Genomic DNA, 25,786 nt, shown 5'->3' with positions numbered 1-25,786 from the left:
TCGGACGTAACCGCGAACGCTTGCAAATCTCGCTCGAGTTTCGATTCTTGCAACGGTGATAATTCGCGCGATGATAATTCGAGTGACTCCTTCGGCGAAATAGAACGCTCCTTACTTGGATAATTTGTTGCTGGCGATTCGCTGACGATGCGTGTCGAAGTGACACGCGGATTGAGCCCTTGCGAAAGTATTTGCGCGTACGAAAAAGTTTGCCCTTTAGTTTCCACACTATTAAACGATGGCGCGTTCTTTTCTTCCGCTTTGCTCGTCGTGGATGTTTCTACATTCGGGACATTTATAGATTTTGGCTGTTCAGGCTTATCGATAGGTTCAATCGCAATCGCGTCTTCGGGAACTTCAGATTGTCTAACTACTGGCACCTCGACAGGTTTTTCCACTAAGATCGCGGTTGCGTGTCCCATATCGTTAACGGGTTGCTGCATCGGCATCTGTTGATAAATGTCCGACGCCGCAAGATACGCGGTTTGCGCGACGTAATGTTCCGGCGCGTAAGCCAAGGTGCCGCTATTATAAGGATTCAAATTTATTGAATCGATTTGCTGCATTTGCTGATGGTGACCAGACGGCGCGTAAACATACGAACTCACTGGATACGTTCCAAGATGAGACTCGATGAAACCTACCAATTCCGGCATCGTCTCCTGTATCATATACTCGTAAACCTCTGTTGGTTGTGACTGTCTTGGCACGTTCTCATAAGGTTCCACGTGTTGCAGAACATTGTAATCCTGCATGGTCTCATCGGTCCAATTGGTCGGCTCAGATTCGGTGTAGCTTTGATCCTCTTCCTTCTCCGTAGAAATTTCAGGGGGTGGACAGTAAGCTTCTGTGATCTGCACGTTTTCCACCTCTATCTCTTGCGTCGGTACAACTTGTTGAACCTCTGTAATTTCTTGTAATTTATTGGCATTCGCTACATCTACTTGTTCCGCGCGAAGAACTTCAGCTCGACCGCATTGAGATTCTCTGGATAGAGAGACCATCTGTTGTGTGGAGGACTGCGCAGGCGCCGTGTTGACCTGCGTGGTCTGTATACAGCCGCGAAGGATGTCGGCGTAGGAGGTAGAACCGGGCACCCACATGGGACTAGGCGAACGTCCTCTTCGTTCTTCACGCGGTGCTAGAGTGTTCTTCGTAGGCTCCGCCTGTGTTTCTTGCTTAGAATTCGTTCCAGGTCGAAGATCATCGCGTCCATCGACTTCTCGATTTGCTACTACTTTGGGGTCTCTCATTCTGGACGAGTTTGTTTTGCGCGTGGGCGATCGTCCACGACGTGGCATCGACGATTCGACAACGACCTCGGGTATAGCTTTCCGATACTCTTCCACATCGATAGTGCCTTGATCGCTCGTTGTCTGCACGCGTGTCTCGATTCGCAGTTGCGATTTCGATTTGCCTAAGTTTGCATCGTTTTCCGAAGTTTGTGTCTTTGCGACTTGTGCCTCGTCCAACGAAGATGGATATTCCCCAGTCAACTTTTGAGCCCGCACAACCGCAGGTCGTAATACTTGCGCGATCATGACAGGAGGAGTGGCTTCTCGTTGATGTCTATACGGGCTACAGTTTCTCGAGCTCGGACTATTGGTACGTCCCGCTGCGATATCGGCGTACGAGGCTTGGCCTATGAACCGGTACTCGTTGGTGGGTACGTAGTACGGATCCACTGCGTGTATCTGATCCACCAGCGTCTTGCTGCGTTGCTTCCAATCCTCCACCCGTTGTTGCAGGCTCTGCTTTATCCACCGCGGAAGGTCAGCCAAGGCATAGCAATGGAATACATACACTATGTCAATTTTGAGAAGTCTCTTTACATTCATCGCGGGGTGGGGAAGATGGTATCGTATTTAAAGCCAAGGTTTTCGCTTGAGAAGGGCGCATTAGAGTATGTCAAAAAACCTCTCTGGATACTTAAGTAAAATGAATGGGTTTTATGAATGAATGCTTACTCGAGTACTCGATTGACAGTAAACGGGCCTTTTATTTTTCCTTACTCAATCACGTCGTATGGCTATTTAAGCACAGATATTTAGGACAAAAGACGCGCACTCATACATGGTAACGTAATCGCGTTCGTAATCTCACAGAGTGATATCTATTAGAAAATTAGTGCTCGATAAAAACTTATTTAGAAAAATTACGTGGTACTAAAAACAAGGTTGTTCGATCTTATCGAAGAACGTCGACGACGAAGACGAGAACGGATTTCACTTTGAATATTTTTTTTTCTTTCTATCTCGCCTTTATCGTTAATGTTGCGTTCGATCAAATTTTGCACGTGTAATTTGACAAGCAACGACTGTCGTCGTCGTTATTCATCGACAATAGGCGAGTGAGAATTACAGAACAGATGATAGACGAGCATAATCTTTATTTGTGAAGCTAAAAAAAAACGAAAATAACGACAACGAGAGCCGAAGCTCGCTCAACGGGGGTAGATCTCTATTGTCATGGTTCCAAGGGCTCCAAATCCGGTGTGCCTCGCTGCACGAGTAACTTAGACCTCTCGGTGCGCGCCTGGATTTTACTTTGCAAGGATTTGATTTTCTCACGGTAGATCTGACCGCGTGTGGAATCACAAATACAAATCGAGAGCGTTAACACGTCGAACGAGCGAGAGGGACGGATTGAGGATGGTTATATAGATATCGTGTTGGTTTCGATGATGGAGACATTGAGTAGGGAGAAGAGGGCAGAGCACGAAAGAATCACGACCAAAGAATGATGAATGACGATCGAAATGGTAACAAACCCGGTGACAACGTAGGATAACGTAGATGACGATGATCGCAAGAGGGTCGAGATGATGACGAAGATAGCGTACGGGGACGTGAGATAGTGGCAGATAGTAACACAGGCGATCGTTGGAAGTGGCAAGGGTGTGAAGGAATGAGGGGTACAGCAAAGAAAAATTCATAAATGAAACAACTGGTAAAAAAATAAATGCAATGAAATAATAACAAACAGAAACAAACAGAACTAACGCATATTGTAAAAGAAAAAAAAAAGTTTTCCGCATTTCCCGTCTGCGTGTCTCTCATGATCTCGACACGCGTCCTGACATCGGAGGTCACTTGATTTTCCTATGGCTTATGTATGCTATTACTGAATTACAAAAGTCTAACGTAAAAGATCCAAAGATCACGTAAGTAAGGGATGCGTATACGTGTGAACGGTGCGTGACACGCTTTACGTGAATGTGCGACAGTACTTCGCGTTTTGCTACGTGGTCTTTCATTCTAGAACGTAAGTGGCGTATGTGCGTGATTGCTTATTACGTAAACACACGCGCGCACACATGGATAGAAGTATGTTTGTAAAGAGAAAGATACATGTATGTGTGCATATGTATACATACACGTATACACGGATGAGCGTATATACGAAGATGTAGCGATGTACACGCGTGATAAGTGTGAAACAGTTAAACGATAAAAAACCAGAAAATAGAAACACAGAAAACAAGCAAAATCAAGTAATCCCCTTTAGAAACGAATACAAAAGAATAGTACAAAAGTTTCGCAAGATTAAGTGATCTTAAGAACTAGGATTCGAGGAATACATTATACGTGTGTACGTTGGGCAAATGTGAGAAAAGGAAAACGGACCAACGTGGTTAGAACATGATACCAACCAGTACCCTGTAAGCGGTATACCACCATGATGAACACGAGATCGAAAATTTTTGAGATTCGATTTCCAATTCGTGAATGTGTGTCATCATATGAACAAGATAAAAAAAAGAGATCATTTTTTTTTAATCAGTTAAATCAATTTGCGTTTGCTGTGAAAAAAAACGACGATTTTAGTAAATGTTAGCAAATTATTAAATTTAACAGTAAGATAATTCAGAAAGTCTTGCGTAAGCTTTAGATATATTCGTTCGATAATTTAATTTAAATTCGAAAATCAACGCGATGCAACTAACGCGCGATCAATAAAGTTCAATTAATGAGTCAAATTCACGATGGGAAGTAATGTTAGTGTGTTCAATGATACCCCATGTAGCGTTCGACGTATGAAAGTACAAAAATAAGATACGCACGTAAAAGAAAAGATAGGACGAAGGATAAAAAAAAATGGATGTGTAATATAAACAGTGGAAACATCTTGAATTAATCGTTTTATCAATTGCAATTATTTTTAAAACAAATACATGATTATAATTTGGTAACAATATCTTATTTAAAAAGATGTTTCCAGTCGTTTATACATGTAGTTATCAGCCATTTCTTAATTTGTCATTTTATATAAAGTATGTACAAGAATGGTACATGAATTTTATCCAAGAATATTTTAAATTTACAGAATTTATTTGACACATAAAGAAACAACTTTTATTTTGTCTTTTAACGTAGCAAGAATGACAATAAATGGCAAATAACTCAAAAGTTAACTCTAGTTATGTGGTTAATAGTGGCTCGATCGACGGTTAGTTATAAGTCACGTGCGTTCTAATCACGCAAATGCTACTCACATAAGAAGAGATTTTTATAATCGCGAAAACGCAGAAAACTACCCCCGACAATTTACGCGTATTTACACGATACAGTAATTTAAAGAGCAGTTGAACAACGCGTTCTCTTGGTGGTGGTTTTGAGTTGGTATCGAGCAAATGCAAAAATCAATTGCTGCTTCAGCGCGCTTGTGCAGGTGATAAGAAAGTCAGGGAAAGAAAGATTGTGCCTACCTGTTGCTCTTGAAGAGCCTTTTCCCGGTCATTCGGCATGTACGTTGGACTGAGCACCGTCCTAAGCTGCTGCTCCACCTGCACAATGTGTTGTCTCAACTGTTGAATTTCCTGAAACGGGAACAAGACAATCTCGCTCGATATGGAGAGAAAAGAAAATATTGTACTGTCTGAAGGCTGAACGCCACTTTCCCCCGTTTCGCTAACCTGTTGATACTGATCTATCTGCGCTAAACAAACTTCTAGCGAGGTTGTTTGCTCTTTGACGGTGCTGTGAAGTGAATTGAGCTCGGCGATCAGCTCGTCGGCGGAGTCTTTCACCCGGTTGTCGCTAACGATACCGGATCTAAAGTGCACCTCGAGCTTCTCTACCGAGATCGTGATTTTCGTCTTTTGAATCGCGATATCGCTGAGCATCTTTTCGCGAATGGCATGTTGATCGCGCAGCGGCTTCTTCTTATTCTGTGGCGATTCCAGCGTTTGTCTGGCCTTCTCCATCCAGCTCCGCACGTCCTTCATCTTCCTCTCGCATTGTTCCCATTCCTCGCTGGTCTCTTGCAGTAATGCGTTCTGCAATATGGGGATTTTTGATAATCCTGATAACAGTAAAATTTCGGTCGAAGTGAACTAACCCTTTCCAACAGCTGACCCTCGACCTGAACCTTGCCCTCTTCCGCCTCGGCCAACTTCTCCGGTAGGTCGCCTACACTAGTTACCTGACCGATGTTCTCCAACTCTCTGCCCATATCACTGAGATTTTTATTTACCTGCTTGCAGCTCTTGACTGCCGTCTATAAAACGAAGAAAGTGTCAACCGAATCGTCGTCGCACAACCTAAAGCGTGAAAAATTTCTTCACATACCGAGTATTCGTGCAGTCTTTGTCTGGCTTGCACTAGAGTGCTGAGCTTCAATGGCTCGACTAGAAATTGTCTTTTTTCCTCCGTCCATGCTTTGACGGCTTCGTAAAGCGTGAGGAACCTCTGCCAGGCATCTAAGGTGTCGCCCACGATTTGTTTCTTCTCCTCCAGCCAACTCCTGACCTGCGCCAGCTGTTCAGTAAGATTGCCGATCGTGCTGTTGATCAGCTCCTTCTCGGCGTCGTCCCTCGTGTTCTTGACGATGGTTTGCCCGTTCCTCGTCAGTCGTTCGAGCTTGTCGCTAATCGTGCCCAGCTCGTTCTGTATTTGTCTGAGGTGTTCCCTGAGAATGGCCGGCTCGACCGATCTGTCCTGCACTTTGAGCTCGGCTTGACGGATCCATGCCTGTACCTCATCCACGTCGGTCAAATAGTCCGATCTGACGGTCCTGGCACGTTTCTGTTCTCTCTGTTTCTCCTCCATCGTTTGTGCCGTCGCCTCGGCACAAAGCTCGAGTGCGGTCAGATGCTGGGTAATGTCACTTGGTACTAGCTGCTGGCTAGCTTGGTACCGCGCCTTAATGCTTCCTGAAAACTTCTTAGCGGTGTCGACGAGATCCTCAACCTGCGATCGCAATTCTCCAAGTTCGATCTCGGTCGCGTCTTGATCAACGCCGTAAACGTACAAGTTCGACGCGCTCTCGCGCGCCTCGTTCAGTCGCTTCCGCAGGCGCTCGATCTCACGTTCGACGTTCTCGAGCGCCTCCAGATCCTCGTTCGCTTTCTCGGCCTTCCCACGAAGCGAGTCGACGAGTCTAAAAGGATGATTCGAACCGTGACTCTCTACGAATGACGAAAAAGCCTCTCGCAGCAATCACAGAGCGGCTCTTAAAAATACACTTTCGTCATACAAACGCTTTGACTTCTGTGTAAATACATTTGGACATTTAAGGGAAGATTGGCGATTCGCGGGAACAATAAGCTCGATTAAATATATTTTTGAAACTTTTAAAATACTCTTTACTCTTTTTTTTACAATACTCTGTCATATTATATTTTCCTCTCAAATAAAAAATTGAATAATATCAATTATACAAAGAAATGTAAGTAGCTAAATTGCATATACAGGATGTACCGAAATTCGCGGATCAAAATGCTATAGTAAAAAAGTTCTCGAAAAATTAAGTATTATAAAAATAATTTTATTTCAAATAATAGTTTTTAAGATATAAGAATTTAAAAAAAAATGCTAACCAATTACAAACTACATTTAGATAGTCGCATGTTCGTGAGTCACGTAGGTGGTAGTGTTAGCGACCGCATCACAAGCAACCATCTAAATGTAATCTCCAGTAAATCAGCTCTCTATCTGAAAAATGTTTGCTAGACAAAAATTCAAAAATAATTATTTTACTTAATTTTTCAAAAACTTTCTTGCTATTTTGTTCGTGAATTTCGGGGCACGTTGTACATAAAAAAAAAGTGAATAGAATGATGCACTAGAAAAAAAAATCTGTTAGAGATTTTTTAACAGCAACTAGTATTTTATATAACAAAAAATTTAGTTGCTTCTTCAAAATTCATGTAAATAAAAAAGTTTTGTTTAGTATAATAACTAAATAGTTATAGTAACTGAAAAGTTTTGTTGCGTACTTTTTATTAAACAAAACTGTTTAGATAATGTAAACAAATTTCTTTTTATTCACATATATATTCGCAGAAATAACTAAATTTTTTGTCATGTAAAAAACAAAATATTGGTTGTTATAAAAATGCTTGAACAGCTACAGGCACTCATTTTTTTTTTGCTAACATAAAATGTAAAAATGAATTTTTATCATTGATTAAAACATATTGCACAGTCGTGAAGCATAACTTATTGATGTGTTGCTCCGATAAGTGCACTAGAAAAAATATTTAAAAATAATAGTTTGGTTGAAAAATTTAAATAAACAATTAAATAAAACTAGTTAATATATACAAATATTTAGTATAAACAAATATTTTTTTACATGTATTTTGCAAAAAACGATTAAATTTTCTGTTAGATATATAAAACAAAATAATTAGTTGCCGTTTAAAATTGCCTTAAGTAAGGCTTTTATTAAAAGCACTAATTTTTTTAAATTTTGTTTTATATAACAAAAAATTTAGTTAACATTACGAAATGTGGAGATAAAACAAAATATTTGTTTGGAATAACTAAATAGTTTTGTCTGGTACATTTTTACCAAATTGTTTATTGTTACAATAAGACATTTTTCCTAGTGTAACAAGCATTATGTTCAAAACAAACGTATCATAATGTATCAAATGTATTGAAATAATATATTAAATATATTAAAATTCCACGTGTGTGGGAAAAATGTTATGGAACGATCAGCCTTAAGCGCAGTGAGGTGAGACGAATTTAGAATCGGAAATGCGTGTCGCTGTGCTTCGGCTGGCCCGATCCCAGGCGAAGTCGCGCAGTCGGGGCAGCCTTGGCTAAAAGTAGACGAAGGAAGTATGTACGAATGGGAGTTTGGCCGACTGTTCACACTTGCAGTACATACACGAGGAAGATACTGTTCGAGGAAGGTGCTGCACAGGATTTTACGAAACGATTATTTTATTTTCAGCCTCCAAACGAAATGTAATCGATGCATCTCAAAATAAAATGTTTTTTTATATTAATTTTCCTTTTTATCGAATAAACTAGAGAAATATAAATGTCGTCTGATTCGGGAATAAGACTTTAGTGATAAATATAACTGTTCACTTTATGTTAAAGAATTTCCTTTCTTTTTTTTTAAGTAAATGCAGAAGAGCATCTCCTCTTCAAATACGAACAGCGCAAATTGTATAATTTTTTGCTGCCGGTTGCAGAATCAACACAGGTAGTCAAGAATAATTTAAACGTTGATGTCATCTGCCGAGAACTCGGATGCTGTCATCGTCCTTTCGGAAGGAAGGCACACGATTTCGATTCGTCAGCGCTAAGACGATCTATTTTTTCGTTGATGACATACTTTCGCCCCTCGAACGGAGAATTGCGCAAAATCGCAAGTTTGAAATTTATTACGATTCGTCTTGTTCCCTTCGTCCACTTCCCAGAGATCGAAACCTCATTAATTACAATTAATTTTCGCGCAATGTGCCGTCTTTTAATCTTAATATTAATTTTAATTGGCGATTACGTTTGCCGATTCCCTAACAGCACAAGATATCATATGAATATTCTGGAATATTCTAGATATCGTACGAACATTCGTACAGTATCGTGATATCGTGCGTACATTTGTAGAATATTCGCAATATTCGTTCGATATCATGTGTTGTTAGGGTTTCGTCACGTCGCGAAATACATGACCAAGGTTCTCGATGTCAATATTGTCTTCAGTGCACGATTCTTTTCCTACGATGACATCACCGCGCCGCCGGCCGGCAGATGACACATGACGTACAGACAAAAAAACGAACATGAAAAAGAAATCTATGATGTAATCTGTGGATCACAGTTGTGTAAATCACATGGAAACTTCTTCGACTTCACTCTCAATAATTTTCTTTTAACGCGATGTTGAATGTACTCGCCTCTTCTTGCGAGTTCAATTGTCCAAATTTATATAAAACTTTCATTTTGTACGTGCCATTCACGCGTCGGCGCCCAGCAGTGAAAATTGCGCAATTGAAATGAGCGCGATTGGAACGATAAATTTGCGTGCCGCGACAGCCGAATCAAATTCATCGCCGGAATGAGTTTCCTTCGAAGACCCATTAACGTTCGCACGCAGTGCGATCTATTTCCAGCGCTGTGAGTTTGGGTGTGAAACGATTATCTGTTCTCACGCGATCTCGTTATAATCCGCGATGGCTTAATCGATCCGCGCGACTCACTGGTTGCGTTCATGTGCGATTCTTGCGCCGCGCGCGCGATTCTATTTCGCTGATCGTCCGTCGTAGATGTCATAAAAATGTCTCATTACCGGCGGCGGCGGCGGCGGCGGCGGCGGCGGCGGCGTTCGAATGTAATCACTCTCGATCTATCTGTACGAACGATATCGCAATCGAGCGATAAGTCGGAGCGACATATGTACCTATGTAATCTGGGTTGCAGTAATCGCGCGATATTCGCGTTCTCGCGATATGCAGTGGACGGCGCGAACCGAGCGCGAACTTCTCACTCTCTTCTCTTTCGTTTTCCTCGCTTTATTTCCTCTCTTTAATCCTTGCTCTCGCGTTTGTCCGGATAACAGTATGGCGCGGCACTATCAAGCCAAACAGCAGCGTACGCGGTTCGAAACGTTATTGGAGGGATATAGTCGACCTAAGCTAGCGTTAGACGCCAGTCGAGACGCCTTGCATTGGCGAGGCGCCGCGACGCATGCGGCCTGGTCTTAGAATCGGTTTGCCTAGCCAAGAACCGAGTCCTAAGAATAATCGGCCGGTGAAGAAGAAGTAAGGCCAATGGGTTACGGAAAGTTGTAGAAGACCGCACGGGATGATTTTGAATAACGACGCGTGAAAAACACGTGATGACCGTGTCGCGCAAACTTGTGACGGAAATTGTGACGATGATCAATTTCGATCACAGAACGCGTCATTACAAATCTCTTTTATAACTAATAATTTATTGCGCAGCCTTCCGACGAAAACACGTTTCCGAAGGTTTGAACCCGCGTACCACCTTACAATGGACTTGTAAATCTGTCGATTCAATCCGGCTGAGTCGACAGATTTATAAGTCTCATTTGTATTGTACACGTTTTAATCTGCCGGCACTATGACTATCATAATAAAATAGCACAAGTCATAACAACAATCGCAAAATAACGTAGCAATTGAAATTACGATTGAGATTACATACACGTATTCTATTATTTAAAAATGTCCAGATGAATACGTTGGTGAACGGTATGAACGATATTATAAATGTAAGTAAAAATAGAACGTTAATTATCCGACAAATAGCACGTAGAAGAAAATTTATTATTGAATTGAAGTGTGTCGATTGTGTCGAGAGGAATATTAATATTGTTCATTGTAAGTTTACTTACAAAAATTTTACAAAACGATATTTGTAAATGAAAATGATGAAATGTAGTCGCTTCTGACAATGTAATATTACCGGAAATATTTTTATTTTTCTTCTGTCGGATGATTGACGCGATAAAAAAACCAATTTTTTTTAATTAGCGCTTCTCTACTTAATTTGTGTGATTCACTTAAGCGGTCCAGTACACAGATCTGCGAGGTTTCGTTGTTTGGGAATTATAAATGATTTGTTATGTAATTTTGTGCGCTGTACACGAATCTGGTCGCAGAAATTGCATATCACGTCAAGTTTTTTTAGAAAATAGAGAAAAATGACCGAAATATGATAGCTTTGATATTCATAAAAATATTACACAGAGAAAGTAAATTATTTCCAATGTTTTAAGCTTCAATATTTTAATCAATGGCCTCACTATGCTATTTTTTTTTCAAAATTAATTTTGTGTGAGTTTTTTTTGCCAAGATACACCAATTAAAAGTTTTAGGACCTTTGAAAGCATATAAATATAGAATATACGTTACTATCATCTAAAAGTTTGGAAGCAATCAAAAATTTCTGATAAAGCAGCAAAATTCATGTAGTAAACTTATTTATTGCAATTTGAAGCTTACCAAATAATACATATGTATTAAAACAAAAACAGAAAAGTCTCAGTTGATTACAATTCCAAATCAAATTTTTATTTCATCAAAATGACCATCTTTACTTTTAATCACTTTCTAAGCAAGATTTGGGCATTCTATCGTTTAATTTTTGTAAATAATTTTTATTTGCACATCGGAATTGAGAGCAAACAGCGTATTTCTGTGATCCGTACGGGGCGAAAACAAAGTAAGTATTTAAGAGTAGATAATGGCAAGCAAATAACAGCAAGAATTTCTTAGACACGAGCATAGAGAGTCGGTGTGGCGTTCTGGCTCAAAGTAGTCATCAATGTCAATAAACACTCGTTATAAGCGATTGCTTTCATAATATTTGCAAACGAACCCTTTATTTCGCGCAAAAATATGATGATTGCCTTCAAACTTTTGAACGGTAAAGTATACACAAAAGGAAAAATTCTCGACGCAGCTAATTCTGGTTTGCTAAAACTATATTTATCACTGCAGAAAGCAATGTCATTTTTATTACCACATCGGTTTCTTAAGAAAATATATTTGTCTGCTATGATCACATCGATTACAAACTGAAATCTGCTGTTCTAGCTAACAAACGTAACTAGTCGCAACAAATCGCTCGTCTGCGAACAAATGGCAGCATTCTCAACTATTGAAATCTTTCTCCTAAGTAGGACTAGCAGAGAATAGAGTAAAAGACGCAGCATTGTGAAATCTTTCACTCTTGTTTTCAACAAGATATATACTGAAACAAGAGGGATTCCTTGCATGAGAGGAATTCTTTCTCAAAGTTGAAGTCTCAAAATAAGACTACAAGATAAAGGTAGAATAAAGTAAATTTGAACAGTAAATTACTTGAATATTTTTACTTAAAAATTAATACAAAAACTTGATATTCAAATCTGCAGTGACATTTATCAGGGACACCGAAACTTGTGTTTCCCACAGTGAATTTAATCGTTGCAACACGTGCTATTCATTAAAGCATGTCGCAACTAAATTTTAGTGACCTTTACCTATAATACCAGCAGCTAATTAAATTTAATTATACTGCTAAAATTTTAACTATCCATATATTACAGCTGTCGTATAGAGGGTGTCTCAAAAAGTCAAAGTTAAAGCCTAATTTGATTTATCATGTTAAATGGTTTTCTAGTAATTCTAGTAATTAAAAAAAAATTCAATTTAAATTATCTAAAATTTAAATTTAGATGTCTGTCACATTGAAAGAATCTGTCATTTTGAATATTATAAATCTGACAGATTTAAAATTAGAAACCTTTAAAATTCTTTCAAATATTATATATTCAGTTTATCTGTGCTAGTGCTCAGTTCCTTCAGTTATTACAGAACTATACTCCTACATACTTTCAAAAGTGTATTCTAAAGAAATTCTAATTGATATATTTGAAAAAAATTGTACATTGACAAATAAAAATTTATTTTGAAAAAGAAGGATAATACCGTATGAAGCCATCGATTAAAATATTGGAAATAATTTGCATTATCTGTAATATTTTTTAAATGTAGCTGATGAAATCGTCATTTTTAGAGGCATTGTATTTTAGTCCATTTCTCAAAAACCTGACGTGATAGGCCATTTCTGCAGTCATATTCGTATTAAGCGTACAAATAAATTACGTAAGAAACTATTTATAATTCTTGAACAATTTTTAACATCTTTAATTTTGTAGGCCTATGTTATTAGAGAAAAGTCGCCAATACTGACGTAAATCTCCTGAAGCGAGACTTTCTTATTTCTTGGAAACTAATCATTGCACTTTATTAATATTAATAAAAATAATTTGTTTAGATAATTAAAGAAACAAACACTCATAATTCATAATTCGTTTTTTTCTATTTAAAATTTACTAAAAACTAATTCGTCAAAAGTAAAAATAAAACTTGCACGATTTTCTTTTGCAATTGGCTTAGTTTAAACAATAGTATATTGATAATATTAAGTCATTTTAAATATTGTAGTTTGTTTACAGCATTCTAAAACTATTTTTATTTACATTTGTTTTCTCTTTCTTAATTTTTTCAAAATGCGATTTTGAACATAAATTGGAGTGCAGCATAAACCGGTATACTTATTATTAAGATAAATTATAAGACAGTAAAATCGTCATAGGATACAATAAAAGACATAGCATTATGAGATCTATTAAACTAATAACCCAACTTATTATTTTTATTATTACACAACACGTTGCGTCTTGCAAAATAATAAAATGTATTTGTATAAATCGACAAAAAACGTTTTACATCAAAATGTAAGTAATTCTTATATATATTTACTTGTATTTTGTATAGGTAATTCATGTTAAAAGAAAAAAATATGAAAATATAGCCATTGCTGTCTACTGTGTCGGTTTTGGGACTCATTCTGTTAAACGCTCAACAAAAATTCAATTATTTACAAAAATTTATAACAAAATTTGAATGATTTTATGAAAACTGCTATATCTGACAAAAGACTCTTTCTGATATGTATTTGCATTTCTAAAAGTGTTATTTTTAATTTTTATTTAAGAAATACAATTTAGAAAACAAAGTGAATATATCGATATCAGCGACTTTCCTCTACTGTTTAATAAACTTTGTTTTAGCTTACAATTAGGTACACGTTCTAAAATTACCGCAGTCGCGTGCCGGCTATTATGGCGCATCCTATTACATCATGTATTATAGATACATATGTGATGTCACGTCTCGCATCATATATAGTACGAGATATGTTATAACGATTTAGAAGTAACATTTGATTTTGTTTCAGACAACAAATCTATATTTAATCGAGGGTTTAGTCGACATCAGACGCATCCCACGATCGGCCAGTGAACTACGTATCGATGACACTGAAATTAAGGTACTGTACAGATCGTAAATATCTTATGTGCGTCGCAATTTGTTTGTTCTTACAAAAGAGGATTCAAACAATTATGAAGCTTTGGCAATACATAAAGTTATCCTAGTGTATAATAAACTATTTTTTTGCATCCCAAATTCATCCTGAAGAAATAAAATCAACCTCTAATAATTGGTAGTTTATTTTTCATTTCTGTTTTGTTATCAAACAATTACATTTCGATAAATTTTCTTCTAATCGAGAAACTTAATTAAAAGAAATAAATTTTCTCTATATTTTCCCTGCTTTGTTTGATCTTCTTTTGTAAGTGAATAATGAAAAATGAAAAATGAATTACTCTTTAGGGAATGATTTTGCTCCTTCAAGGTGAAGATAGCAAAAAAAAAAAATGTTTATTACGTGTCAGAATTTTCTATACGTTGCAAAAAGTTCCATTTCTTTTCAATCGGGATTTTATTCTTTTATAATATTTCCTTGTTAGATAAGTCTCCGCTAAATACGTAACATTTTTATATTTCATCGTTAATCAATTGTAGAAAGAGAAATTAATTTTAGAGCAGTACCTTACGGAGCATGTATGCCTGAGAAAGTTAAATTTTACGAAATACTACAAATATTTTCTCGATGACAAGATACGAAATACCGGTTCAAGTGTTTTCATTTACAAGTACAAATCATTCCCGATTGGAACTTATCTCCGATTTCGCATTCGATACACGTGTGCGTTCGATATCGTGCTAATGTATTTGCGCTCCGTTTCACGCGCATGCGAAACGACGTCGTTTACGCCGTATAATAGATGAGTGTTTCGCAAGTTTAAGTAATCGCCTTGATCGAGTCGTGATTGAGAAACGTATTAAAAATGTCCACGGGTATTTCCCCATCGAAACGGCGTAATCGCTTCCGTTGATGATCCGTTGATAAGTGGAAACGAAAGAAAAAAAAAAAAAAAGAAGAGAAAAAGATTTCCGTACCTCGGAAGAACCTGTCTCCCGAAACGCAAGCTCATGTCTGTCCACGTCTGTCAGTGTTCACCAGAGTTTCTCACTCGCGTGTCGCGTTCTGCGTGCAAGTAATAAGTTACACCACTCCCGCACTGACAACAACACAACGCACGCGGAATCGAACGTAAATACGCCGAGACGGAACGTCATGCTCGATGACAAAATCCGCCAACTGGCAAAACGTCAAAACGGTCGCGCGCCGGCGTTACTCGCGAGTGCTCGATCGCGCGGTGATCAGCGTCGATGATGCTGCACGGAGTTGCAAGTGCGATGCAAGTGCGATTGTCGGCGTCGCGCGCGACGCGCCGTCGATGCCGGTACAATGATGACTGGATGAACTTGACTCGTGATGAAACTCGGGGCGACGAAAAGGATGGTAGGGAGCCATGGGTACGTTTCCCCTGTGGGAACGGACACGCATATCGACCTTCTTCTGCTGTAACCATCTTATATCGAGTGTTTAAACGGTGTTACACGGTTCGTATATTACGTCATACGACAGATTTGGTGGTGACGTAGCGCGGCGCGCGTAATGAAGCGACGACGGATCGATAAATATCGGCGATCATGGCTAAATGCTAGTTGCGTGTATGCGCGCCGTCACTTGTCACGTGCGAATGTTGAAAAGTGGCGCGATTACTACTCTTTCGATTTGATTACAAAGTTGTGTCGATTTTTTTTTAACGTTGTAGTAAGCAACAGCTTTTAACTTAAAAGCAATAAAAATCGAAGGATTTTTCAGGAATTAGATGTCAGTAATGTAAAGTCTGAATCCTCGGTGAATTTCAAATGCAATTAAAGGATCCAAATTGGAGAACGTCAATTACTTAGATATTTAAAGCGTGGAGTGTTGTAATAAATGATATGTTGCTTTATTCGATTTTCCTCGATATTTTCGTCGAAATGAAATAGATCTACGTTAGCCAAAGAAGTCATAAATGCAAGAGACTTCATTAAATCTGGGATATATTACACTCAAAGAAAAAATGCATAGTGATGGCAACTATAAAAGTGACAAGTTTTATACGTAGAATCAATATATGTATAGTTGAAAGAACTATTTTATAGTTATTGCAAACTTTAACTGCAATAACTATGAAATTGTTTGTCGACATGGCAACAATATTTATGCAACTGGTAGTTTATAGTGAAATAGCACCTCAACTATAATAAATTATGTAAACACAAATAACAAAAACAATTAATATATATTAAATCAGGGCTCTTGAAATTTAAGCAATAAAAAATTGAAAAAGAAGCTAATGAGAGCCAGTGCGGACTCTCATTATTGTTTTATTTATTTGTTTTTATTATTTTTATTATTTATACAATAAGAAATTGAAAAAAAGGCTAATGTGAGTCGGCGCGGGTATAGATGCGCAATCACAATTATTAATGTTATTATAAATATTTAGATAAATAAAACGTTCAATTTAGTCAGAAAATGGGGAATCATAAATATTTATGATTAGCCTTTTTTTCAATTTCTTATTGTACAAATAATAAAAATAATAAAAACAAATAAAAAACCAAGTAATAAAAATTATGAGAATTACTTTCAACTTATGTATACAATTAATTATACGATTGAAATAATTATGATAGTAGAGCAGTGACTCTTCAGTGCCTTAAATGCTAGCAACGAGAACGCGAGATTCCAAGTTTGAATCTCGTTGTCAGTTGGTTCAATTTTTTACCTGTATTTGTATTGCTATTTTCCTCCAGTTTATCCAACAATTTTACTATAAATGACTAATATTGTTGTATTTTTTCTTAATTTATGTAACCTATGACAACTTTGTAATACAATTCAGTTGAGGTATTATTTGTTCACGAATTTATAGTTGCTGATACGATTCTTTTCTCTGAATGTAGCTACGTGTACAACATATAACATGTGAAAATGTCTGCGAGGTGTTTATATTCCTGCACTCTATTTATATTCCGTTTTGCTATGCCAGTCCCATTACGTCGAATTTGGATCGGCATTCACATTGCGTCGTAATTGTCTTCATGTATGATTTGTAATTTTTACGCAACATTATGTAATCGTGAATTGGAGTAGCGCGAGCGTAACGAATAATAATGTACTGGAAAATATTGGAAAATATTTTATCGCGGTATACAGCAGCATCTATTGTGATAAATGACATGGAAATCTTTTTATCCACCTTAGTAACTTTCACAAAATTGTTCACCATCATTTCTTCACACTTTGAATGTGGATCTTCTTAAAATAATCTTTGTTATTTATTTATGATACGTTATAGCAATCTTCTGTTAAAATAATTGCACTATCGAGTTTGACGAGTATTTTAGTATCCTCGCTCATTGACTGACTGTTTTACCACTGACTTTGCGACTGAAAGGTCGATTTGTTCAGGTAGAATTTTGGCAATGATTTGAACGACGATGCGACGTGGTAGGATAACCTTGAAAATCTCTGTTAAAATTGTCGCAATATATGTTCGCGTCGGGTCGGCATTTATTTATTGAGGAACAATCTCAGAATTTCTAACAATCTTCCCTTAAATGTGCAACATCAAAATTAAAGAAACGGATGTAGAGTAAGTGGCGCAGTGCCCCAAATACTGGAAATTCAGTCTTACTTAAATGTTTTTTTTAAATTAGAAAATTCAAATTTTAGTAATAAAATTCTATAACAATAAACAGATGCTTAAGAATTCAAGTAAAATTAAATACATTATGTAATAACAGGTGTTTACTATCGGAAAAAGTCCAAAAAGAACCTGGAATTTTGAAGAAATTTCTTTTCTTTATCTTTCTCAAAATTATAATATAAATTTTCGTAGTATTGATATACTCTGGTAAATTTTGAGAATTTTACTTTTAAATTTACGTTCTATTTTTCTGATAAAATTGTTTCTTTCATCATTTCGTTTTTGTCATAAGATGTCGAGAATTGATTAGCAGTAGATATACATCTACATATGCATTCATGTGTGATTTAAGTTTTTTATCAAAAAATCAGTGACGATAGAGAGCAGTCGTTCCAAATTATCGTTACATGTGTTTAATCATGTTTCGAATTCTGTATTTCTAGTGGGCTAATTCCGATGAGATAGAATATTATGAAATATAATACTGTAGAGTATAATATTGTAGAATAGATCGTTATATACCATTTAGTTCGCATTATTTGTTTTTAGTATTTTCTTAAATTTAATATTCAAAACTTAAGTGGCTTTACTTCGCGATTGAATGGAACGTTAAAAGATATATTAAAATAAAAATAATTCAAAGCTGCATAATAAATTCTCTAATCTTATCTGTTTGGAATAAAATTTCGAATCTGAGAATTATCAGGAAATTTTTTTACAAACTTTAAAAGAGTAAACATCCTGAGTAATATGATTTATATATTCAAAAAAGCATTTAAGAAAATCTTCTAAAAAGTATTTATAAGAAAATCTTTTGCAAAATTTAAAAATAGACATTTCGAATGATATAATTTATTTATTATAAAAGCACTTAAGATTATATTTCCAGTATTCAGGATACTGTTAGTAATTGAGCCATTTATTCTACTCTTACATTAATTTCGAATATTATTTCTTATCACTATATAAAAATATATACTAATACAAAATTGAAAAGATATGATCACCTGAAGAAGTACTAGAAACAATAATTATATTAATACGAATAAAACAGAATGTAGAATCGCTGAAATAGAAAATGTGTAATATTCTAGGATAAAAGGAACAAATAAGCAGAAGCCTCAAATGCAAAATCATGCATGCACATGCAAATCTGTTCGTAGAAGGACCTTAATTGCACCTTTGCTAGCCCAAGAATCGCAAACTTTTATAATATAATAATTATATAAAAAAAATTTTAACTGTAAATAAAATTTTTACAATTATAATATCAATTTTATTTTTAATGTTATAAATAATATGATATTATGATATATCATCGATATCACTTTGCTAAAGTTATTATTATTGTATTAAAATTTAAAAATATAACTTTAAAAATCCGAAATAAAAGAGAGCATTCACTATATTTTGCTAGAATATATAAAACAAATATAATAGTAATCGTTAAAGTCATATACTCTGTTATTTTTATATTATTTTTATATCACTAATCTATCTGAAGTCTGTAGAGATGTTTGATTATCTGCTAGCTAAGATAATATCAGATTGGCTTAGTTGGCTAGCAATAATGTGATACGGTGCTGGTCCATGCTCAGAGCAGATATAAAAAGCAAAATGATGCGCTGTCACTCACGATTCGACGGATTTTTGTAGCTTCTCGAGGCGTTCCTCGAGACTTCGTGCCGGCTCTTCGGTAAACGCTGAGAGATATGCGAGCACAGGTCCCGCTGAGCTTTTTACTTCTTCCGCTGCAGGTTTAAGTCTTTCAGCTTCCGTTACAAGTTCCTGTCCGCAACAATATCAGAAAGCGTATTAACTGTCTTCCATCAGTTCGCACTATGTCCAAAAAGTTTTTAATAACATTTTAATTTTTCAATACATATATTAAATTTCAAATTGAAGTATCTACTTTCGAAAACGTCGACGTATACTTTACAAAAGTAAAACTATCGCTGGTGCGCTTGTTCACGAGCGTTCATCGCGAGTTGATAATTCGTGAGCGACTGAGGTAGTTAGCTTTGGAGAGCCGAGCACCTGTGGTGCCTGGCCGTGCAAGTCTGACACGTTCGGCATTTATAAAGAGGGTGCACCAGGAAGAGAGAAAGACAGAACTAATTGTATATCTGTGCCTCTGGCGCACGGTAAATCGATAAGAAATGTGTAGCCACATAAAATGCGACACTGTACAAGCATTTAAAGGAATCAAAAAATATACCTCGCGTGACGTACATATTTTCTATTATTATACAAGGCACATTATATCTGCGCACATGTCAATAACTATAGAACATGCTTAACCCACTTTCAATATTTTTAGCTATTTTTATGTAATTGATTTAATTCGCGAAACATGGTACGTGGAGATTCAAATATCAATTCCGATAACAATTTAATATTATCTAGAATTAACTTTTCCCCAGTAAAAAAAAAATTGTTAGAATTTTCTCGTATTAGAAAAATCATTACTTACCTCTAATGCTTTAACGGTATCCTGTAAATGTTGTTTCGACCGCACCACTGTATCGACGAGTTTGTTTTTCTCCTCAGTCGCAGTCACTCGCGTTTCGATGACGGTCCACTGCGCTTCCAAGTCTTCCCAGTGTCGCGATAGCGCCTCGAGAGTATCCTTACGTCCTTTGAGACCCGAAACTAATTCCTGCCATTCCGAATTGATTTCGGAAAGTTGCGATTCTATCGCTTTCTTATTGTTTGCGTCTGCAAGTCGGAGGACCTCTCGTCCACGTTCGTTAAGAAGATCCAACTCAAATTGTTGGTTCTGCGAAAATTATAATTTAAAAGATACGTTAAAAGAGCATTTAATTAATTACTATCGTATTCGAGAAGAGAAGTATTTAATTTTAAGTATTTATTAAAATATTTTATTTCTATTCTTTAATTACTCAAAAATGTTTTAGTTTCAAAACTGAAAGGCTGGAAGCTGCTTGAGATTTCGTTTAAACCCTAAAATATTGTTAAATATTTAAGACATGGAGATAGAAATAAAACATTTAAATGTCTTAAGATTAAACATTTCCTTTCTGAATGCAATTCAATTATATCGTAAATAAAAACCAGTATAATTTTTTTTTTTTTTTGAACGTATGCGAGTGTGTCTGTAAAGATTTTATTATAATTTTTGAAATATTTTTTTGTACGTAAAAAAATATCTCAATATGACTTGAAAAATTTTATTTATTTATTTATTTTTTGTTAATTCCGCCTAGTTTAAAAAGTATGTAGCTACTCATAGAAAAAGAATAAATTATTTACCTACGCTGTCTTCTAACTCACCTGAATGTCATTGATGGCGTGCGCAATTTTCTGGATATTAAATTGCAATCCAGCTAATGTAGTGACAGGTTCATCTGTGAATCTGGTTCTGCTGATGACGGCGCGTACGCGTTCCAAACTCTGGATGTACTCTTTCCACATGTCCGCGCCCTGTTCTAGACGTGAACGTTGCGACTTAGCCGTATTGAGGGTGTTCTTTAACAACTGAGTATGCTGCTGTTGTTGAGCGCTTAATTCCTCCTGCTCGTAACTGTCTAAAGACGGCCAGATCTTGTCTGCCACCTGTTGAATCTGTTGCGACACGAGCTCGCGAATTGAAGATTCGGTGCTGAAGTATATCTGAAAATGTGACGGAAGTTGAATTAAACTTATTTATCCAGGAAATTATTAGAGTTTTTTGAACAGTAGAAACTCATTCTTTCACTTTTTTATTTAAATAGTTGAAATAATCTAATTTAAAAAAAAACAATAAGGAAAACTTCTCACTTTATGTTCTTCCAGATCACTGAGAATATTTTCAAAATCGAGACCGTCTTTGTCGCTTTCGAGCCGAATCTCAGCTTCGCGAGCCCAGCTGTGCAGCTTGTCCGTGAGAGCCGCGTAATCCAATCTCATCTGCATATTAGTCTCGAAATAATTTCCACGCTCTTCCATCTCTCGCGGTAAAGACGTCAACAAGGAAACCGCCTCGCTCAGCATCTCCTTCAAGGATCCGGGCATTCCTTCTTCGTGCCGCAGTGATTCCTTCAGATTTCTGATTCTGTCTAGATACTCGTTCACATCAGCACAAAGAGAATGATGCTTCTTCAATTCCGCCTCAACGCTCGTCGGATCTCTCTCCAACAGCGGTCGGGACTTGACTTCCTTCTCCTTGCTCTCAAGCCAGTCAAGGATGTCCGCCAATTCGTTAGCGAGTCTTCTATGCTCGGCTGCCGCCAGTTCGTGTTGCTCCCTTTGCGTCTCCACTGCCCTTCGAAGGGCCTGTAATTGTTGCTTCAACGATTGCAGCTGCTCCGTGACGTTGTTCCTGTCCACGACCGAACCTTCCGCCGCTATTTGCTGTCCTTTATCCGTCGCACTAGCGAGAGTAGCTTCGCATTCCTGAATTTTTAATATAGCGTCGTCGTACCTATTGAACGTTTAACAAGTTTAATTAAAATATATGTAATAATATATTTTAAAAAATTATATTAATTTATTTATTTATAATGAAAATCAATTATATTTATAATATTTATAAGTGAAATCAAATTTTTACTTAAATTTTAAGATACATTGTTTTTTTCCTACATTATACATGTATCAGTTACAGTACAATACCTTTTAATTTTTTCTTCCGTTGTTTGTCCGGATTTTTCGATATCCCGAACAATTTCGGTATACTTGGTAATGAAGGTAGTAATCTCTGCAATTAACGCGATAAATTGTTGTCGTAGCAACAGTAGCTGACGAAGTTTCGCTATTTGCGCTTCAAGAGCTCTTATTAGATCGTCTTGCTGAGCCAATACACTATGCAGATCGCCCACATTAGCGGATTGAAGATCAGATAGTTTAGCCTTGTTCGCTTTGAGATCGTCCAAGATCCTTTCGTAAGCGACCAACATTCCCTCCACGTCTTCCACGCGAGCACCGATCGGCTTATTCAGGTCGTGAAGTTCTTTCTGAATATCTGTCATAAATTGGATTGCTTCTGCCACTCGCGTGGCAGCTTCTTCGGCTTCATCTATACTCTTTTGAAGCGCGATCGCTCGCTCATTTATCACACCGGCCACTCGTCCATGAGCTTCCTTCATATTTTTCAATTGTTCGCTCAATTCCTGCTTATCGGCGTCGCTCACAGTCGGCAAAATTGATTTCCCTTGCTGATTTATCTTTTCTATGTCATCACCGTACTCTTGTGCTTCTTTCTTCAATCGGTCGTACTGAAAAGAAAGAAATACTTATATTCCTCAAAGATCAGTGTTACGTTTAGATAACTTAAAATTATCTAGATAAAAATAAGATAAATCGTTTGTATCTTATACAAGATAAAGATTTAATTTTAAATTTGTCTAGATGAAAGAAAAAATGATATCCTTTCAGCTAGATAATTTTAAGATAATAACAGACCTCGGTATCGAACAAAACAATATAGGAAGCTATAAAACAATATATTCATATTTTTATTTATATATTTTTTATTTCTTAGAAGCAAGGATATTTTAAAAATCAATCGACAAAAATGTCCCTATTTTAAATCAATTTCGATCAATAGGCAAATAAAAATCACAATTGGAAAATATAGAAAGAGTATACAACTCACAAGTTATAAAATGACTTTAACAAAGTTCTTTGAAAAAAGTTTTGAACTACTTATGGATTTAAGGTAATTTTTACACTGAACTACTATTTTTTGATCTGTGCAATTCATTGTTATCATTTCAATAAATTTTCCTATTAGAATAAATGTAACTTAAAGCATGAAGATGTCGAGGATAATACTTAACATACTTGTTGTACACATTTTAAAGAATATACATGTATCCAAAGATTTTGCTAGATATCCTTTTAAATGTAACTTATGTAGCCAATTTAAGAATAATTGACTTTTCTAAATTTAGATATATACATACTTTAGCAAGTTGTTCACGAAGAATGTCAAGACTGGAAGGTCGCAACTCGGAAGAGGTGGCCACTTCAGCTTCCTTGATCCATCGTTGACACTTGTCCAACTCATTTTCAAAAGCCTTACGTCCCTGAAGAAGATCTGCTAACGAGGCTTGCTTTTCTCTCGCCTCCTTCTTCAATTCCTCGTAATCCTTACTTAGGTCGTCCAGAAGACCTTGAAGTTTGGCGCGACTGTCGGCATTACAATCTTTCAGCAAGCTGTGCCCTTGTTTAAGAACATCTTTAAGGTTACTTTCGTTGAAGGAGTTAATATCTGCTTCCAATCCGCTGTGTTGCGCAATATCTTGCTCAACCTTGGAAGCTCTCAGAGGCAGATATCCGCTGAGCTTCTTCAAGTCGTTGCCCTTTGACCTTATCCAATTTCGTGCTTTTTCAATATCAGCCTCTAATTTGCGACGCGCATCAGCCGCAGCGCTCGCGACGGATATTTCTTCCCTCAAAATGGTGCATAACTCGATCTGCTCGCCGCGCAAAGATCTCGTATCGGCTTCTAATTGCTGCTGCTCGCTGGTTTCCAATTCGTTCTGCATATTTCCAACTCTCTTTTCTAACGTATCTATAATCAATTGCTTTCCATCCGCCTCTTTCAGCATAGCCTGTGCAAACGTAATATCACAGTTAAAGAATAATATACATGTAATATACATTAACATTCGTTGAAGAAAAATAACAAATGAAGAATTACCTTGAGAGTAAGGAGTCTCTCTTCCGCCTGTTTGCTTTCGAAGCCAAGCAACTCCGGCATCTTCACCTGTTGTTTCTTCTGCTCGATCCACTCACGATTCTCTTCAATCTCTCGCCTGGTTGCTTCTATCCCCTGCGCCGTCATCTCCAAGACCTGGGCTTTCCTTTGCAACTTCTTACTAATGTCGGTGTATCGTCTCTCCACTGACTTGATTTGCTCTTCTATTTGTTGAGAATCTAGATTGCTGACCGAGTCCATCACTTGATCGCCCAGTTTCTTAACCTCCGCCAATTTTTCCGTTCCCTGAGACTCAAACTCGCTCGTGATGTCTTTGAGATTTGAAATTTTCTGATTAATAGTCAGTCCACTACCCTTCTCGATCATGTCGATCTTCTTCGACAGTCCATCGAGCCACGTTTGAATATCTTGCACTTGTGATCTGTACTTCTGGATTAGATCCTGTGCCGCTTGTTTTCCAGCGATGGCGTCAGTCAATTCAGCTTCTAGTTTGTTTAATCCCTCCTCAATGTCGTGGTCTTCTTCATGAATCGACAGTTCTGTCAATGCGCGAGTGCGACGCTCGCCCACGTTGGTGAGTAATTCATTCATTGCCTGCAACTCGGCCTGGGCGGCCTCTGCTCGCAGTTTCGCCGGTCGTGACTTCCATTCAGCGCAGAGAGCTCGTTGCTGATTGATCCAAGAACGAAGCGAATTCTTTTGTCGTAGTTGTTCCTCGAGCTCACCCACCGTTTTCATCACGTTTGCCAAATGCGTTTGCATCTGATAAATCAAAGGTACATAATATAATTTGCAAGTAGTTTAATTGGAAGCACATACAATTTCAAAATTTGTATTTACGTTGTATTGGATTTAATGCAATAGAAAAATTTTAATATGGATATCAAATTAGGCCATGTTTACTCTCACAACAATGATAATCTAATGACAAGACTAAAATATTATTATACTTGTAAAAATATTTTTGTATGTATTGTATTGTATTTACTTAATCTTTTTACAACTTTGAGTAATATAAAAATAAATTGACAAAGATGAAATCGATAATTTCTTTTCCTCTCCATCATATTAAATAAGATGGACTTATTATTTGATAAGATTAACACATATGTATAAATTTCAGCTTATAAAAATAAAAATTTACTTGGTATTATAACGCACGATGATTAACCGCTACGCAGTTCGGAACACCGCCGATAGAGGACCGTGCGGATAAACGCTTTTTCATGAGAAAGAATTAACGCAATACATCAAGATTGTAATTAACGCAAAAAACTCAGTAGTATTTGCTTAAAGTTGCCAACTCTAGCTCTTGATGGAGGGAATGTTACTAGGGTGGGGATAGTTACTTGTAGGCCAAAGTTGGCAACCTGTCTTTGCCTACGCGTAAAGCGAATTTTATGA

The 25,786-nt window shown here is 36.9% G+C and overlaps 2 protein-coding genes across 6 annotated transcripts in view; one reads left to right on the top strand and one right to left on the bottom strand.

The window, feature by feature from the left end:
* LOC113004787 overlaps nucleotides 1-25,786 on the top strand; it is a 204,049-nt gene that overhangs the window by 72,057 nt on the left and 106,206 nt on the right. For 2 of the 5 annotated variants that reach the window (XR_005574758.1, XM_039449115.1), the window contains one exon: nucleotides 14,001-15,574. The gene's annotated coding sequence lies outside the window, so the exon portion shown is untranslated. Of the gene's footprint in view, nucleotides 1-13,198; nucleotides 15,575-25,786 lie in introns of those variants that run through there. The other 3 variants (XM_026139113.2, XR_005574759.1, XR_005574757.1) reach the window with 3 other exon arrangements.
* The window catches only part of LOC105208141 (nesprin-1), a 135,614-nt gene that overhangs the window by 53,907 nt on the left and 55,921 nt on the right, over nucleotides 1-25,786 (bottom strand). Inside the window, 11 exon segments of the mRNA XM_039449107.1 lie at nucleotides 4,709-4,819; nucleotides 4,916-5,278; nucleotides 5,341-5,499; nucleotides 5,571-6,381; nucleotides 19,355-19,506; nucleotides 20,192-20,497; nucleotides 21,013-21,351; nucleotides 21,499-22,141; nucleotides 22,333-22,934; nucleotides 23,625-24,275; nucleotides 24,365-25,144. Of these exon segments, the coding sequence (XP_039305041.1) occupies nucleotides 4,709-4,819; nucleotides 4,916-5,278; nucleotides 5,341-5,499; nucleotides 5,571-6,381; nucleotides 19,355-19,506; nucleotides 20,192-20,497; nucleotides 21,013-21,351; nucleotides 21,499-22,141; nucleotides 22,333-22,934; nucleotides 23,625-24,275; nucleotides 24,365-25,144 (4,917 nt within the window).

The sequence above is a fragment of the Solenopsis invicta genome, chromosome 5, assembly GCF_016802725.1.
Source record: "Solenopsis invicta isolate M01_SB chromosome 5, UNIL_Sinv_3.0, whole genome shotgun sequence".
NCBI classification, from domain to species: Eukaryota; Metazoa; Arthropoda; class Insecta; order Hymenoptera; family Formicidae; genus Solenopsis; species Solenopsis invicta.
Note: the sequence above shows the minus strand (reverse complement) of the source record. Positions and strands in the feature narration are given on the sequence as shown.